The sequence below is a fragment of the Thermobia domestica genome, chromosome 8 (genome assembly GCF_964235325.1).
Source record: "Thermobia domestica chromosome 8, izTheDome1.hap1.1, whole genome shotgun sequence".
NCBI classification, from domain to species: Eukaryota; Metazoa; Arthropoda; class Insecta; order Zygentoma; family Lepismatidae; genus Thermobia; species Thermobia domestica.
The window spans coordinates 10,470,750-10,490,106 of NC_137461.1; the positions used below are offsets into that span (position 1 = coordinate 10,470,750).

A 19,357-nucleotide genomic window follows, 5' to 3' on the forward strand; every position below is an offset into this window, starting at 1 on the left:
ATTGACTCTAAGATTACTTCATATTTAAATTCATAGAAGCTTCTGGTGTCGAAGTTTGGATAATAAGAGACGTACTTCAACGGAATTTCGAAATATAAAGTTTTAATTTCATATAGATTCATAAGATGCACTTGAACCTCAAACATGAGATACAGAAAATAAATATTTTGTATGAACATAGATTGTTTTATTCCTGTCTGAGGAAGAGTGGTAATTAAATTTAAAATTAGTGAATACCATTGATTTAAAACATCGTGATGAAGGACAATCGAGATTTCTGCCTGAAATATTGATGAGAAGAGTAGCCATTATTTTTCAAAAGTGCATTCAAAAAGTAATGCATCCAAGGTGATACTTTTATTTATGTTTGACAGATAGCACCGATACATGTATCAGTGGAAAGCTTGCAATGTCAGCTACAGAGATAGCATCCCCATAACGGGCAACACACTTGCGCCAACGAGAAATAATTTTTTTCCATGAAGTCGACGAAGAATTGTGGTGGCTGCTGGCGACACAATTTCCAAACTGCTGCGTCCAGCTCCGCGTCACAATTGTAGCTTGGCCATTAAAGTGATCTTTAAGTTTGGGAAAGAGCTAAAAGTCTGGACTACAGTTATGTTCAGGCAGAATTTTAACAATACCTTGCCAGTAGATGGAACAACTTTGATTTTACTCTTTTGGGGCGAAGGAGAGGACGTGTCGCAGTACTCCATCGACTAACACTTCGTTTTCGGATCGTAATGGTCTGGCGATGAGTGTTTCTGGGCGCACAACCTTCTTCACTTAGAAATTCAATAACAGCACTCTGTTTCAAACCGGACATTGCGACTGGGTGCCAGGGATTGCCCCATTACTCTGGAACGGGAAGAGATAGAAACAAGTGACATTCTATAGCTTAAACATCAGTACATTAGTAATAAACAGATTAGAATGTTTGTAGTACTATTGGCCAGGTAGTGAATTTGGAGGCATTACTTTCTGATAAACTTTTAGCCGCGTTGTTGTAATAAAAAATGCTGAATACAATGAAACACATGACTCGAGGGTCAATCCATGCTAAGCGATCGAGAAAAGAAAATGCCGCTCGACCTTTTCAAAAAAATCTAATTTGTTTACAAATGTTGAGTCGATATAAGAGTGTTTCAAAACCACAATTAATTATTTTTTAAACATCCCATGGTGACGCAGCGGCTGCCACCATTTTGCGCTTTTTCGATTTCAGGCGTTTACCTTGTTTTGAATATCTCAGCATGTGTTTGTCCTAGCAAATTGAAAATTGCTGGGCGTCTCCAACTTGTACAGAGCTAAAAAGTTGATATCTTAACATTTTTGCCTAAAACCACTTGAGAGGGGTGAAATCAGGGCCTACAGTAGCAACTGTTTTGGACATTGAAGACATGTTTGGGAAGAGGAAACAGGTGATGTAGAGGCATGAATTTGTGTGTACATGTAGTCTGGGGTCATAAATTTATACACAAAAACTTGTAGACCTGTAGCTGCTCCCCATGTAATCCGGGGTCATAAATTTATACACAAAAACTTGTAGATTTGTAGATGCTCCCAAAGGCCTGAGAAACAATAGTAAAGTTGGGAAATTATGCCAATTAGGCATATTTTAGTGTCCAATATTTCCAATGTACCTGGATAAAATAATCTGAAACTTTGGAAGTATTTACTCCTTTAGTATACCATAACACACAACAACAGCGCGCTTTGTCTTTCTGAGCAGAAGGGGGTCAAATTATTAAGGAATGACGTCATACTCAAGGAGGTGTTTTGTTCACAAATTCAAGTGGAATTTCAGTGTTTATAATGAGTGAGGGTTCACTGACTGAGGAATGTAGATCAAACTAAAGAACAACTGTTTCCTGCAAGAGTTTGCAGTTAAAACAAGAATAAACAGGATTGAATATCATTGATACAGCAAGTAGCAAGAGCAATGAGTACTTACAAACTTTTTACCAAGTGTGCATTTTGACTTATCTCGCATTCTGCTGATAGCAGCATTTTTCACCAGTGTTGCTGTGGGTGTGATAAGACTGAGTCACAACAAGAGGAAAGAAACGAACTTGAGAGCCTTGACTGGACTAACCATTCATCCTACTTTATTTTACTTCACAACAGAGAATTTCCGCTTGAATTTGTGAACAAAACACCTCCTAGAATATGACATCATTCCTTAATACTTCGACTCCTTCTGCTCAGAAAGACAAAGCGCACTGTTCTTGTGAGTTATGATATACTAAAGGAGAACTATTTCCAAAGTTTAAGATTTTTTTATCCAGGCATATTGGAAATATTTGACAGTGAAATATGCCGAATTGGAATAATTTTACTATTGTTTCTCAGGCCTTTGGGAGCAGCTACAGTTCTACAAGTTTTTGTGTATAAATTTATGACCCCGGACTACATGGGGAGCAGCTACAGGTCTACAAGTTTTTGTGTATAAATTTATGACCCCGGACTACATGGGGAGCAGCTACAGGTCTAGAAGTTTTTGTGTATAAATTTATGACCCCAGACTACATGGGGAGCAGCTACAGGTCTACAAGTTTTTGTGTATAAATTTATGACCCCGGACTACATGGGGAGCAGCTAAAGGTCTACAAGTTTTTGTGTATAAATTTGTGACCCCGGACTACATGGGGAGCAGCTACAGGTCTACAAGTTTTTGTGTATAAATTTATGACCCCAGACTACATGCACACACAAATTCATGCCTCTACATCACCTGTTTCCTCTTCACAAACATGTCTTCAATGTCCAAAACAATTGCTACTGTAGGCCCTTGTTTCACCTCTCTTAAGTGGTTTTAGGCAAAAATGTTAAGATATCAAAATTTTAGCTCTGCACATGTTGGAGACCCCTAGCAATTTTCACTTTGGCAGGACCAACTCATCTGGAGATCTTGAATAATCAGGAAATGCCTCAAATCGAAAAAAAAAATTGCAAAATGGTTTGAGACGGCGAGTCGCTACAAGATGTTTTAAAAATTTAATCATTGTGGTTTGGAAGTACCCTGATATAGGATAACATTCATGAAAAAAAAATATTTTTCGAGATGGTCGAGCGGCACATATTGGATCACTTAGAATGGATTAACTTTCCAGATAATTTAAATATTAATAATATTCCGAAACTTCGTCTTGTTTTAAGAATATTTCAAGTTTGTAAATAAGTGATAATTCATTGATGTGATGTCAGGTTTAGTTGTTTTTACTTTTTATATTGTATATGAAAAGAATCAACAATTGTGGCTATAAATCTTTAATGTTGTGCAACAAATTTTGTTATTGAGCACAAATATGTTCATGTAGTGTATAAGTATTACAAAAATGGTATAAAATGAAGCTTAGATACACAAGAAAATCACAATTTTAATATTTCTCGATAGCACATGATCTTAATTAATCTGTAGTTTCCGCCACGATGGAATTTTGGTACTTTAGTAAAAGGTATAAATATCTCCATGCCGTAAACGTCGCCAACACCTTGTGGCCCACTTGCCGGTAAATGTCGATCGTCGATATAGAGACGCTTCGAAATGTTTACCACTGACAGCAGGGCTTCGTCGTGTCGAAACAGATATCTAGAGACGGGGTGTTGAAGTTATCACCGCGTAGCAGCGAACACTTCATTTAGTCCACGCTCCTTCGATTTGTTGAGGAGAATCGCGAAGGGACCAACACGAACTATCTCCAGACATGTGCATGCAGTTACAATTATATACTATTTTTTCTGATGAATTGTTCCTAAAGTGAGTTCCAGGGGTGAAGAGTAACCCCTGCCTCTACATTATGAAGTAAAAAATCTTGATATAAGTACGGTACGTATAAATGTATGAATTTAGATGGCAACTGTCGCCGATCATTAGAAAGTTGATATGGGAGAACTATGAAATAAAATAAATAAAAGCATGTCATTTTGTTATAAAATTACATGGTGAACGCATTTTATGTGATTCCAAACAGTTGTCGTCAAATATATACAGTTAAAGGAGTACTTTCATTGCCCAAATTAAAAAGACCTCAACGATTTATCCTTCTACAGGCGGTGGTTTCTTCATCGCCTAGTAACCATAATGTTGGTGGTTTGCGCCCACTGCAGGGTATTTTTTATTGTTGTTTAAGATTCCTTAATTCCACAAATCACGTATATTTGCGATTTAATATATTTTGAGGAAGTAATTTTGTGGTTCATTGGCGTTTCGTTGCGTCTCTGCCGCTGGAGGACCACTGGTGGTATAATTTTCAAAAGGGAAGTGGAGTTATCGCGGGTCGTCGCTGTGGGGCCATCAATTTTTTGGCGAGATGTCGCTAATTGCCCAGCGGTGCTACACTGACGTTTACGGCATGGGGATTTCTTACTTTTTAATAAAGAAGAATTATATTATCATAAATTATACAACGTTAATTAGGAATAATTATATGATTTGATACTCTTTTAATATTCGCTTACAGATAGACTTCGATATGGAAGATTAAAAGAAAATTCTGGATTGAAACCTTCTCGTAAGTCTTTGTTTCTTAACTGAAATAAATATTTATAAAATATTAATCAATCTAGTGTTCTATCATCACAACTATTTTCAATTAATAGAAATAGTGTCAATCTGTTAGCATAATAAATTTGACTTCAAAACATTCAAATGAGAAAGTGGAGGTTGTGGACAAGAAATCACTAAAGAATAAAATAATTAAGTGTAAAAGTAGAGTATAAAAATATGTTGATCATCACAATTGTTAAAAACAGAATTGTTTCGTGCTTGCTAATTTATTTTCTTTAACTCTGAATAATTATGAGATTTTTATATTGTAATGTTCTCCCTGCGTAGGGGTAGGTAGAGCTTTGGTAGAGTAAATTACAGTCCGGAATCGTTTCCCACTACCGGATTTTATTATAAGAAATCCTCTATAAACGCAGTGGTGCCCTCCTTATGTTCATGACGCACCCCCAAACTGTCTGACTTAACCCCCCTCCCAGCCTGATCGTATAATTATGAAATTCAAATTTAAATGTTATGTATATACAAACACTTTCTCTTGCCGATTCGTCTGTTCTAGTATCCATAATTATAAGTTCAAATACAAAATTCTTCATGCGAACCACAAACAGCTCTCAGCAAGCAAAATCCAAAGAACACTGGCTAAAATTCAGGCACAACTACAGTATGCCGAAAGTAAAAAAGAAATCCTGAAACTGTTTCAAGATAGCGGCCCAGGATAACAAATATCTCATCTGAGGCTACTGATAGGTGGAAGTTGCTGTCACTATAAAACATTTAAAATGCTATTGCATAAAAAACTACTATAACCGACTAATTCAAATATCAATCTGGTCTGATGCAACGAATTTTAATGCATATAAAATATAAATCAAAACAATGTCAAATCAAAGAGGATTGATGACTTTGTTGATTGATGAAGTTGGATGATTAGTTACTTAATTAAACAGGGCTTTCGACATCGAAATTAAGCTATCAGCTATTTTTTTTTAAATCGTAAATATCTCCTAATGTAATAAAGTTAAGAAAAAATGCAGATTGAAGTGGCATAGACGAGATGATTTTCAGGTAAGGAATGCAACCGAAAACCTTAAAACCGTTTCAACCATTAACCAAAATGGTCAGTATTGTGGTATAAAGGACACAAGAAAAAATATGCATTGTGTTATCCGTAGGTGTTCTTCCATGAAAATAAAATCTTTTCGATTAATTTTTACACCGCTTCAAACATATTTATATAGATTTTTAATCCCCTAAATATTTCAATGACGCAGTTTTCGTCATAGACCCTCCTTGTGGGCACCCCTGATAAACGCTATTTTACATAAATACTATAATGATGTAACCTCTATAATATAAGGCAAAGAGAGATTACTCAAGGTCCGAGCACTCTAAGGCAAAATCTCCACAGAGCTCCGAAACAAGCTAGGTGGAGTGGATTGGGAATCCCCAATGCTGAAAAGCAAGCAGAGGGAGGGTTAAAAATCACAGAGCTCCGCAGCAAGCTAAGCGACTGAGGTTGGGAATCCCGACAGAATTCCGAGCAAGCTAACCGGTTGAAAGTGAAGCCTAGCGTTCTGAAGCAAACTAGAGGCTTTGGATTGGTATGTCCTAGAGCTTCAGGCAAGCTAAAGGAGGGATTGACCGCCGAGAGTGATAGCTGTCCATTGAATCTTCTCTGTTATATAGGCGCTCGAGGTAAGGAGATGGCGCTGCTGATCCCTAGCCGTCATGTGACTTGTGGCGTCACGGCAGCGTCCGTCGTCTGCAACTTCATACTAAGATGCAAGTAGTTGTTGTTTTATAAATAAGATCACGTATAGAATGTTTGTAACCACGAGCACATGTTCTATGTTTGTAAACACAAGCACGTGGTACATTACAATATGCTTATGGGAAGCTTTACGACAGGTGAATTTTGCTGCCTGTGCGCTGCATGGTTTTGTTTTCGTGGAACTACATAATCGTTTAGAACTCATTGATGCACGAATGACCTTGAACCAATAACGTTTCCATTGCGATGGTTTAGGACAAACCCATCAAAGTTACCTTGACATCCTCCCACAACAGGAATCACATTCATTTAAGTTTGTTCTATAAGCTCTGAGTTTCAACATTTCCTTCAATGTAACCATTATTAAAACCTGTTGTTCTTGAACAAATAACATATTTTAATATAACTTATGCAATCTAATTTACTGCCGACTTACCTTAAATATTCTATGATGTACATTATGACATGAGTTCCCTTGTGGACACCCTTGAATGAGTGTTTGGTGCTGAGTGGTTAACTTGCCCTACGTTTTAATATGAAAATAAATGGAAAAGTTTCGTGTTATTTCTAAGTGTATAAGCAACTTAGAAAAATAAACACACCGCTGAACAAGACTGCACTTATTTAATATAAAAAACACATTTACACGTGACGTTTCAATCTTCTAGCCAAGATCTTCATCAGACGTACACTCACGTCTGATGAGGATCTTGGCTAGAAGACCGAAACGTCACGTGTAAATGTGTTTTTATATTAAATAAGTGCAGTCTTGTTTAGTAGTGTGTTTATTTTTCTGATTTGATTTGCAAGACGTATGACTATGATTGTGTGTCAATAAGCAACTTGTTTCATATTTTGCAACCATTTGTCTTTTATAATTTGTAAAGTGTCGGCGTTAGTCTATATATAGTCTACTGCCAGTCATGTAATAATTTGATCTCCGTACAAAACTTTTTGTATTCATGTGATTCCATGTTCTGCTGTCAGAGAGATTATTTAAATATTCGAATCTATCGCGAAGTAATAGAGAAACATTTAAATTAATCTGAGGTAACGAATAAGTCTTCTGGACGTCACAATTCACTTTCAAAAATGACATCGTAACCAACCTCTTATCTCAATACCAATATGTATAAGACTTAAGAACTGAAGCTTTCCTGGTATCGTGATGGATATAGTTGTTCTCTGGCAATCGGCAGGTGAATTTCACGTTGTTCAGCGTCTCAAGAACTGACAACATCATTCTTGTCTTTACTGTTTACTTTACCCTGAAGAGGAGAACAATGATGCCAGTTCTTGAAACATTGGACGACGTGGAATTCATCTCGCTGGTTCACCGAGAACAATTGAGGGGGTGAGCGCAACAGAGGTCTAACCCACATATTTTTAAAAATGGAGAAAAATCAAGTTAAACACATGAGCTTTTTGTACAATATACCAAAAGTAAGCACAAGTAAACGAATGTGTCATACATTGTACATAAATATATTGTAGGAAAAAACACATGTGTTTAAGTTTAACTTGATATTTCTTCATTTTAAAAAATGTGGTTTAGACCACTGTTGCGCTCACCCCCTCAATTATATTTATGTGTAAAACTCATCGACACCTTTGATTTCCAAATGTAATGTAATTTTTTATAAGGAATCTGGCTTTACAAAACCAGACAGCTGATATTCAATATACTGTCCGAAATTTTGTTTTTTCTAAATAACCAAAGTTTCTGTTAGTAAGTTTAATTGCGATTGAAAATTGCAATACTGATACGTTAGATAGGGCCCTTACATTAATATTAACGCTTTAAGAGTCACGTTCCAAAATTAGATGTTTTAATTTGAGGTTAGCAGCGTGCACTAGCCTTCTGAAGAATACTAACTTGTGGATAATAAGTCTACACATAGCTCCCAGTAACATATCAAGTGTAAATTGTGATAGCTTTCTACATCGTTTTCTACGCACAGTCAATACTTCAGGAGGCTCAATTTTAAAGGTTGCTATTCTCTTATAAAGACTGCATTTAGTTTATTCTAACATTTTATATTCTTGCTTGCCATATGTATGATACCTCTTACTGCATACACGTTCGTTGTCTAGCCACCAAGGTCATCTCCATAGCCACCAGTAGCCATTGGCAAGCTGTCACTCTGCAATTACATTATAGTTCGTGAGATTATCGCGGCCAGAGTAACAACGCGGGAAATGACGGAGAAGTGAGTTACATGCAGTGCATTCGCGCCTAAATAGATATTGTGTGAAGACGTTGGAGATGTCTTCTCTGCAGTTATATCATATTTGTGACACGAACATCTATTTGAACACATTTGTATAGCTCTCATGGTAAACTCTAAAATAATCTTAAGCCTTAATTTATCCAATCCTATTATGTAAAAGAATATCTGTATAAAGAGTCTGGTAATATAAAGGTGCTCATATATTTCAGTTGAGGTATTGTGATTTCGGAGGCAATTATTCTGACGTGTTTTGGAGTGTTAAGCACATGCTTTGCGTCATTTTGACACAAGAGATTTAATGTCGTATTTCATGCGTATTACTTTAGTCGTATTTCTGAATTCAGCCCATTTTTGTATATTTTTGGTACTGAGATTTTTAATATTAGCTATTCGAATTAAAGTTACTCATTGAATGTCGCCTATATGTAGTTGGCGGTGGAATGAGTTAATACGCATATAATAACTTGTTCAATCGTCCACATTTGGCGAATATACAAGCAGTGGCTACTACAGCTGTTTGCTTTATTGTAGATCTTTTAGCCTAACGAAGTAATTATCATAGCATAAAATATATGCACATGCCGCTTAAAAAGTTATATTTAGAAAATAATATTATTATCAAGATTACCCTTTAGTCGTCAGTATAACAATTTACTTGAGGAGTAGACAATCAGTATTCGTTCATTGGATTACTAATGAAATGATTGTGTCCTAAGTAAGGTCGGTGATAGACTCCAGCCCAGTTATTGCCTTACATCAATTCCATGATGTCAGTGAAAAATGATTAAGGAAGAAAGGAAGAGAAGTAGGACCTTCATAGCAGGAGAACAATTGTACATTAAAAGTGATTAGTGGGTGTATGGGATATTACGTTTCTGAAGGAAACGTTTAGGTACAATATATTGTAAAATTCTCTGTTTATGCAACGTAGAGCAATTATCGTACACGGGAGATTGGACTTTCCTATCACCTTTTATTATAAAAGATCCTCTTGAATACAGAAATATATTACAATAAGTAGTTCCTCTAATATTTTTAGGTAAGAAAGTGGAAGGATCCCAATGACCAAGCGTCGTAGGGCTTTTGTAGGTGAGGTTACTCTCTTTGACCAGGCGTCGTGAGAGGGGATGACTTTGTGTGATTAGGTGTCTCTCGGTGACCGGGCGTCGTGAGAGAGAAAGGGAACTTATTGACCAAGCGTCGTAGGGCTTTTTAGGAAGGGTATCTCTCAATTGACCAAGCGTCGTGAAGGGGTAAGGTGTTCCCAATGGCCAGGCGCCTTAGAGCTTTTGGTGGTTTGATCAACCTGTGTAGATTGATGCTTCTTGAGGTGTGCTGGTGACTTTTATCCTAAAATGTCAGCTACCTTCGTTGATCTCCGTCTTGCCGATTGCTAGCGATTGTGGGTGACTCCTCTTCGGTACTGTCGTCTGCGTTGTATTTGTTTACTGCCAACACGTGCGGTACACACATGCTTTCAGCATGATGTGAAGACATGCGGAACCTTACAATATCATCGGCGTTCAGGCAGAAGTCACTAACTCCAAAAAACACACGAATAGAGTTAGATACTTCTTCCAGTACGAGGATGATATTCAAGGTGAAATATACGACGTTTTGATGCATATTATGAGGTTAGATGTAGCAGATGGCATTGTTATGTTAACTATAACCACGCCTAGGATCACAATTTCACCTGCTACATCTAGCCTAACAACGTCAGAATGTCGTGTATTTCAGCTTGTGTATCGCCATCATACTGGAAGAAGTACCAAACTCCATTCGTATGTTTTTGAAGTTTGTGAATTTTGTCGGAACGCCGACGATATAAAAGATTACAAAACAACGACAAGATCCTAGAAGATGAACTGGAAAGACGTTTTTTCAAGGTAGTGGCATTTGTTAGAACTATAGTTCACCAGTATTACTTTATTCGGGGAAATGGCTTATCTTCAAGAATAAATCCTTCTATATTAGCTCATTCCTGTTCAACTACAATTACATTTATTTATCTATTAGTTTATAGTTATATTTCTAAGTATTGTATAGCCAGCGACACAACATTTTTTTCCGTTTGGTGTTGTTAGTTTCGTAAGTAACTTCAAAATGTAAGGAAAGTTTGAGTACAGTTTTCAGTAAATTAAAAAGAATGTAATTTTCTATACGTTCAAGCCGTACCACCGACGTTCCAGCCATACCACAGTTATTTCCAAAATAAATTTTAACAAATGGAAAGAATTTTTGTCACTGACTGTACATGTTTGTGCAACGTCAATCAATGTAATGAGTTTTGATTTGTAAATTTGACCTTGTATTTATTTATTTATTTATTTATGTATCTGAACAGGTCTTGAACAGTTGTTCTATTCTGGAAGAGATTATCCAAGAGATTATCCGACACATTCACGTAAGTTATAGCAAGAACATTTGTTTTCTCAGTTGTGTTGAGTCAGGTCTAAAAAATATCTGTAGCTAAGTACAGGTACAAGATATTTTTAGAAGACGTTATAACATAAGATTGAACGTACCAGTTTGAAGGTATTTCCCAACCTGTAATTAGATTATAAATATAGTAAAAGTAAGATGCGTTAGGAACACACAGAAAGAGAAAAGTTGCCTTAAGCTTTATTTTCTTTTATATTGTACATTTGTTTCCGTACGAAATAAATACAGTAAATTATAATTACTTTTAATAGCAACAATTAACTGTATGGTTGAGAAACATGGTCGCTTACTCTGAGGGAAGAACATAGACTGAAAGTATTTGAGAACAAAATCCTGAGACGAATATTCGGACTCAAGAGGAACGAGAATGGGGGAATGGAGGAAATTTCATAATGAGGAAATACATAATTTATACGGTTTACGAAACATTGTTAGGGTCATCAAATCTGGGAGGCTCAGGTGGGCAGGTCACGTAGCCAGAATGGAAGAAAGTAGGAACGTTTTCGAAGTCTTAACTGGAAGACCAATTCGAAAACCACCACTAGGAAGGCCTATGCGCAGATGGGGGGACAATATTAAGATGGATGTCGCAGAAATAGGGATACAAAGTGGAAACTGGGTCCAGTAGGCTAAGGATAGAAGTCAATGGAGAACTTAGCCATAGAGCCATAAACTTTTGTGAACGCGGCATTGAACCTCCGGATTCAATAAGTCATAGAGTTAGTTAGGTTAGCAACAATAGTATGATTTGCTGTTATACACAGATTATCCAGAAAAGTTGTTAATATTTTCTACATATGTATGTGCCGTTATTGCAATCACATGATGGTAACACACGCATGAAGGATTGCTAGCACTATAAAGCAGACACTTTAATGCATCAGTCAGTCATGTGTATTTCGTATTATATGTGAGTGTTCAAATTTATACTTTCTGTACAATGTGTTTTAGCCCCAAAAGAGTGAGAAAGTTTCACACTTGTGCAAGCAGATTTTTGAAATGTGTTTTTACAACTTTGAGGTGAATCGGATTGTGTGTAAGGCAAGAGTCATAAACTTGACGATCATTAATAGTCGAAAATGACTGAATTAAGCTTCACCTACAAGTTTAGTCTAAGTAAAGATCGTTAGCGATATAAATAAAAGGTACTAAGGCTATCCAGAATACTTCTATAACATTCTATGAAATCAGGATGCACTTCTTACTACATTATGTCTGACTCGAACTCAGGGGAAAAAATACCTTGATCGTCATTCCATTTACAATATGTTTCTGATCTTTTCTTGGTTTTCGCAAAACGAATGATTTCTGATGATATAAAGTGGATATTTTCACGATAATGTTGAGTGAAAGGGATCAGAGGACCAGTGTTAAATATTCACTCATTTAAGTTCATGCTCTGTGTCTGTTTGAACTTTAAGGACATTCTAAGAGCTGCTTCAACAAATTTAAATTTGTACTGCGTCCAGTTCGAGAAATTTCATTGAAACAACAAGTAAAAGCGAGCAGCGAGATAAAAAGGGAGGACATCGTGCTCCACCAAGACAACACAAGACCACATTCATGTTCTATTTTACATTAAAAATCTAGTACAAAATCACGTTAACAATGTGTTTAACAGAAAATTGCGTTGCGTCGATAATAGTACACTTTCTTGCCGACGTCTATATTTTTTATCTTTTCCATCATGTTTCCACATAGTATTAACACAATTTAAGCTGAAGATTGAAAGATGTTAAAATGTATTGTATAAATTAGAGTTTTCTGTTTCAAGAATTCATCTGTGTTAAAAGATTTCTTCAGCTTATTTATTGTTTTCTTTCGTACTTAATTTGGTATTTCAGCTTTCTGGAATTAGAAACTGCAATGTAAATGACTGACGGTAGTAGTATGGCTTTATAAAGAAATAATGTAGAAGAGAATGATGTACACTCATGTCCAAAATAATTGTCGCATATCTCTGTCTTCTTGTAGGAATATAATTTGATAATGATTTTGCAGGCTATTTTTAATACTGATACTATGTGTGTAATCGGGAAATATATACGGTATTTGTGGTAAATTTCATAGAAAAAGAATTATAAATACGAAAATTAGAATGAGTGAAACAAAATGTTGCTAAATAGAACAGAAAGTTTTGTTTTCGTTTTATTGTTCTTATTTACTGCTGTTTTAACGCAATTTGCCACATATATGTCTTTGCCGATTATACACATACTAACATTATAAGAAATACCGGACGAATTCGTTATCAAATTATATTCCTACAACAACATATTTATAGATATGCGACAATAATTTTGGACATGAGTGTACGTAGTTAACTAATTAAGTGGATTGGTTAAAAGTGCAATGATGTAAGTCACTGCTTTAAATAAAAAAAGAGACACAGAAACCAGATCTTGACCAGTGTGAACAAAAAGTGTGATCCTGAGTTTCATTTAGTTGCCAACAGATTACAGAAGAAGTTCTTGTGATAAAGGGAGTGGCTACTTTGTTCCCGAATTTATTACAGTACCTTTGCGTTAATTTCTAGATAACAAAGAAACGTGATTTAAATCAACTTAACTTTAATCCGTCTTACTGAGAACTTGGAAATGATTTCTGATTGGAGTAATTCTGAGAGTAATCTATTTAAAATTTTCAAAATCTATTTGTTGTTGAAGTGCAAGTTTTATTTTGTGAAATTATTATGGTCTTTATCAATAACCATTTCATTTTAGAAATTCTACTAAGAACTATAAAATCTTTTAAACTTAAATATATCTATTTATAATACATTCAGGATAAAAAAAAATAGAACTAGAAAATTACTTTATAAATTAGTAACTTTAATTTGATAGTTTTGGATTCTTCATTTTGTCTCAGCAACGTTCGCGAAACTAAGTGTATGGGTTTTTGTTAGACAAACATTATTTCCGAAATCAGACAAAATAATTATCAGAGAATGCTCATAAAAATAAAAAAAACATACAGCTAAAATGATTAACAATGCTTAAAAGATCTATAAGTGAGATTTCAACAATGACATATCCCTTTTTTCTACATTAACACTTTTTTTTATCCTAGGGGTATTTAAATTCATAAAGTCCTGTGTCCTGAACAAAATACAAGTTATTTTTTAAAAATCATATTTTCCTAACTTTTTACTCTAAACAGCTGAAATTTTGAAAAATGAAAGAAAAAGTATCAATCTACTAGAAGATGCCGGTTTCCGTACAAGACATATTCTTTCTGTACTGTACTGTGGGGTTACAAACACAGTTAATTGTCTCAATTTTCAGTTTTTACTAAAAGAATGTGGGGATAGCACTTCGCATGGCAAGAAAGAAAATACGTGGGGATCTGAGCAGTACAGCGTTGAAGTGATTAATTGGGGATGAATGAAATGAAATGCATGTTTTCTAATAGAAGAGATCTCAGAGACGCAAAGGTTAGGAAAGGAAAGGGTTTTACTGTACCTCAGCCATTTCGATGTGATGAGCCTCTTCAAATATCAGGTGAAGCCTTATCCTCCAATCCGTTGAGTGTTTCCGTCTGGTATCGATCCCGGACCTCACGTTCGAGAGTGAAGAACCTCTCGACCTCAGGGCAACAGCTTCCAGATGTTCTGGTCTCTTCGGAATGACACATCTGTCATGCAGTGGATGGTGAGGGCCCAGGCGTGCCGACCGTCTCTCGATTGCTGCTAGGACGACTCTTCTGAATAGCGGTCCAAAGTGTGTTTCTGGCGGCTTCTGTCACACTTCTCACCTCGAGGGTCCCGTGTACCCTGGTTTTGTTCTACTTCCCTGCTTTCGCTTCTTCCTGGTGCTCCGCACGTGGGTGACTAGCTCATCAAAATTATCTTGGTCAATGGGGAAGTTTGTTAATTGCTGAAATGGCGTTTCTGAGTTTGTTTTGATGAAGTTACGGAAACTAGGAAGAGAATGGTAAGCATGAATTTGTATTGGGATGTGGTGACAACATAGGAAAGTCTCTTCTTTATTGTTCAATAATTACATTTTCTTGTTTGAAGAATAATAACAACATACAGGGAGAATTCAAAATAGGCGCTAAGCCTGATATCCTCTACAATATCTGAATAACCATTGCAAACAATAATTATATTCCTTGCAAAGTGATAATACTTGGGTGTTGTAAATAATAATGATGCACCTTCTTTAGTTCTCTTTCTACAATGACTAAAATGCATTCTTGGAACAGATTTGCCAGTAGATAATTCACAAACCACTCAAAATTACTTTCTCAAATAGAAGACCATACGAAATTCAGTTTTGATTGGTATTTTAAATTTCAAATGGTCGTGTCTTTCCCGGAAGACACTTATATTTAACGTAAGTTTACAGCCCGTAGTTTCGGAACTACAGTAGGATTGAAAGTGTTAATATAAATGTATGGGCTAGCATTCTGATTTGTTTGTAATCCTCAGGACAATTTTTTAATCTATGTCCTTTTGTGACAAATAAGGTGACAGCAAACAAGAAAAAAAGTTAATTTCTCGTTTAGATTTTAAAATGGTTGTTGGATCTATTTTTGGTGCTTTTGCTATTTTTTCTTTATCATTTAGAGTTGTTGTTTCTAACTTAAATATTAATGAAGTAATTTCATTAAACTTTCGTAACTGTTGTTAATTGTGTAATTTCTACGAGGTGTTTAGATATTTTTACTACTGGTTCTATGTTTTCAGAAAGATACATAAAAGGTAGAGAAATATACGAAAATATGGCAAACATAGGTAAGTTGTTCAAAGAATATGATTATATCTGAACATTTTCACATTCATTGGTCTACAGGGTTAGCATAAATGCTTCATTCATTTTGAAAAGGTTATATTTTCAAAAGTATTATACTTACACACATGAAAGATATAAGAAAAGAATCACAATCTGGTGGTGTGTTGTGGTTCGTTCCATATCTTTCAGGAGTGTATTTGTAATACTTTTGAAAGTATAGCCTTTTCAAAACGAATGAATTATTTATGCTAACCCTGCATTATAATATTAGCTATTTTCTAAAAGCAACTGTTAATTATATTTTATTTTCTATTAATAATAATTAATTGCATGAGAAATACTGGCAATGCACTAATTTAATACGAGGAGAAATCAAAAAGTAAAGGGACTTTTGAGAAAAGGTACATTTATTCTAATGATAGAAAACTGAAACATACATTATTTTTCTTCATAATCTCCCTGCACTTCAACGCATCAAAAAGTAAAGGGACTTTTGAGAAAAGGTACATTTATTCTAATGATAGAAAACTGAAACATACATTATTTTTCTTCATAATCTCCCTGCACTTCAACGCATCAAAAAGTAAAGGGACTTTTGAGAAAAGGTACATTTATTCTAATGATAGAAAACTGAAACATACATTATTTTTCTTCATAATCTTCTTCCACTTCAACTAACGTTTCCCAACCCATCACAAGTTTTTGATTCTGTTGGAAAAAATGTTTTTCGGTTGCACCTGTATCCAATTTTGTTACGCATCATGACTAGCTGATGATTGATGTTTAAATTTCTTAACTTCTGGTGATGATGGGAGTTTCCAAACCATGCTCACAGCTTTACTTTCCGGTTCATGATGATGTACCCAAGTTTCATCTACAACGGTAACGATTTGCTGTAAAAATCAACCTCCCCTGTTTGAAACGCTCTATCTATTCGTACATCTTGCTTCGCTATAAACAGTTGTCATCATACTGCGCTTGTATTTGCCGAATAATTTCCGCAGGTCTAACACCTTCCGCAAACAAAAAGCAAATCATTGCCCTCATTTCCTTCCTGGTGCAGATTGACAATGGAGCTGCCATGTTTAACGCACTGCTCCACTCCAACGACTAACGCAGGAATAAGAGTGACATGTTGCATAGAAGTGTTGCGGACGACACTAATTCAGAGCTAAGTACCAAACCCTAGAAATTACAAGTCCCTTTACTTTTTGACTTCCCCACGTAATTTTATTCATGAAGTTTTCATTTTGAGCTCAGAATTTACTTCACAAACTTAAATATAGAAGTCATATAAGAGAACAGAACACAAAGAGTACAACATGTTATTAGTTCAACGGAAAGTCAAGAAGTAATATAGCTTTCTTTTTTCAGGTTCTTATTGACTAGTACAAACTTCTAAAGCTTATTTTGCCAATTGTAACGATTTGACATTATTTTATTGTTGTAAAAGAAAGATAAAATCATGTTTAAAACTTATGACTTAATTATGTCCCTGGGTTACTACCAACTTTAGTACTAATTTTTATTATTTTATATTGTTTTTTTACATGGTAAATGGAATACAGAAATTTATAAAGCTAATAATGATACTTGGTTATTAAAATTAAAATTAAATTTACAGTTAATTATTTAGATATATGAGTAGCAGAGCGAATATTTGAGAGATATTTTTCATCTAGTGCATAACGTAAGTGAACGTTATTGCTTGTCCTCGTCTATCTCCAGGTTCGTCCAATGCGTTTGGATAATATTAGATGTGAACTTGAGACCAAATTCTTTTTTTAATAAAATTAATTTTAGATCTAGTTATGCTGTTACTGTTTTCGTTATAAGAAGTTCATATTACCTCCATTTTGTCCACAATTATACAGAAAATTAATATCTCACATCTGAAAAAAGAAATCAAGAAGATATTACCTTTAGGTTTCTTTGAAAATTATATTTGGGAAATGTTATTAAAAATTGACGCTTTCGTGTATATATGCAAGGTGTGTTCAAAAGGTATCGAATCTTATTTTTATTTGAAGCGCGGGAGACTTTCTTAAGTTTTGATGTACAGGGGGACACTCATACGCAGTCGTAATTTTTTTCTGTCCGCAGAAGTGAGTCGTTAGCAGTGAGCTAACGAGTGAAGACGTCTAGTGAATGGTATTCGGATTTGAGTTTTTTGTAAAATGACAGAAAAAACTTGAGTAGCGATATTACATGAAATATCACCAAAAGCTTGGGAATACCCAAGCGGAAACCATTGAATCGGACCGGTACATTCAATTTTGAACGAGAATTTGCGCAGAAGGAGAGTGTCCGCAAAAATTGACTCAGGTTTTTATCGCCAAACAGAACATTCCTGTGCGTCGTCAGGCTCCCTACTCATCCGACACGATCCATGTGACTTTTGGTTATTTCTCAAGCTGAAAATGCCACTAAAAGAGGCCCAATTTGAGTCAAGAGAAGACATCGTGTGGAATGAAACGGTACGGTTGCCCACCAGACCAAAAGCTGCACTCCAAAAGTATTTCCAACAATAGAGGGAGCACTGGGAGAATTGTGTGCACTATCAAGGAGACTACTTCGAACGGGATTAGTGTTTCGAATCTCAGAACCGATAAATGTATTTTTGCTAACCAAAGGTTCGATACTCTTTGAACACACCTCGTATATATATATAGTCAACCCTCCTTGTCGTGCCTTTAATAGCATGTACGTAGCTCAAAATGACAGGAAGGTCGTCCTCCTAACATTTTCTATAATGTCAGGGAAATTCTATTACTAATTTCAAAAGTAAACACAAGACGAGTAAGGTTTAGATTCATTGTATTTTCAATTATAAAAAGTGATGTGATAGTGTATTATGTTATGTGTAGGATGTCCAAACATTTCCAGATTACAACTTAATGAGTCTGATTATGTTCTCTATTTGGTGATGTAAAACAAATAGCAAACACATACTTTCTGAGTAGCTGATGATGAAGTCTCTAATGAAGCTTAAGGTGCAGCAGAGTAAACTCCAAAAACGTTGCTAAAATGTTCCACTGAAGAACAGCTATAGTAATTGCGTTTTGAACTAGTTGACCATAGCTTTCGAATGGTTTAAAGTAAAACTCGTCGAAATCTTAAATAACAAAAGATTGAATTGTCAGTCTCTTTGTCGACTCACTGACTGAGACCTCTCGCTGTTAAATCGCTGTTTAATCGCTGAACACAGTCTAATCTCAGAATGCCTCTGAATGATCTCGATCTCAATTTCCAAGAGTATTTATGTCAATCCAGTTACTGTCCAGACTGCCACCTTGCTTCACATTTCTCCACGTGTTTGCTATCTCATTGCCGAAATTAACATTTCTGCAATGATCATCAAATAGACAAAATCTCCAGACGTCTATCTCCGTAATCTGGCAATTTTGTTACATCCTAAAATTTTATGTTGATGTTAACAATTGACTTGACAAACATAAACATTACAACTTATTATTTCAGCATTTCTGACACAGCATTATTTCTGTGTTTTCCTTCGTAATCACAACATTGCACATTAATACATGTGTACTTACATCTGACACAACCAAAACATAGACAACATAATTTTGTAATTTATTTCTTTAACCTAATTCTGCAATTACTTAACTTTGAGTTTTTGTCTTTTAGTTCTTGAACATTCATT

General features: G+C 35.4%; 1 protein-coding gene across 1 annotated transcript in view; it reads left to right on the plus strand.

Moving 5' to 3' along the window:
• Positions 1-19,357, plus strand: part of LOC145692684 (uncharacterized) — a 279,895-nt gene that overhangs the window by 193,834 nt on the left and 66,704 nt on the right. Inside the window, exons 40-42 of the mRNA XM_081768066.1 lie at positions 4,464-4,514; positions 10,860-10,919; positions 15,648-15,695. Of these exons, the coding sequence (XP_081624192.1) occupies positions 4,464-4,514; positions 10,860-10,919; positions 15,648-15,695 (159 nt within the window). The remainder of the gene's footprint in view (positions 1-4,463; positions 4,515-10,859; positions 10,920-15,647; positions 15,696-19,357) is intronic.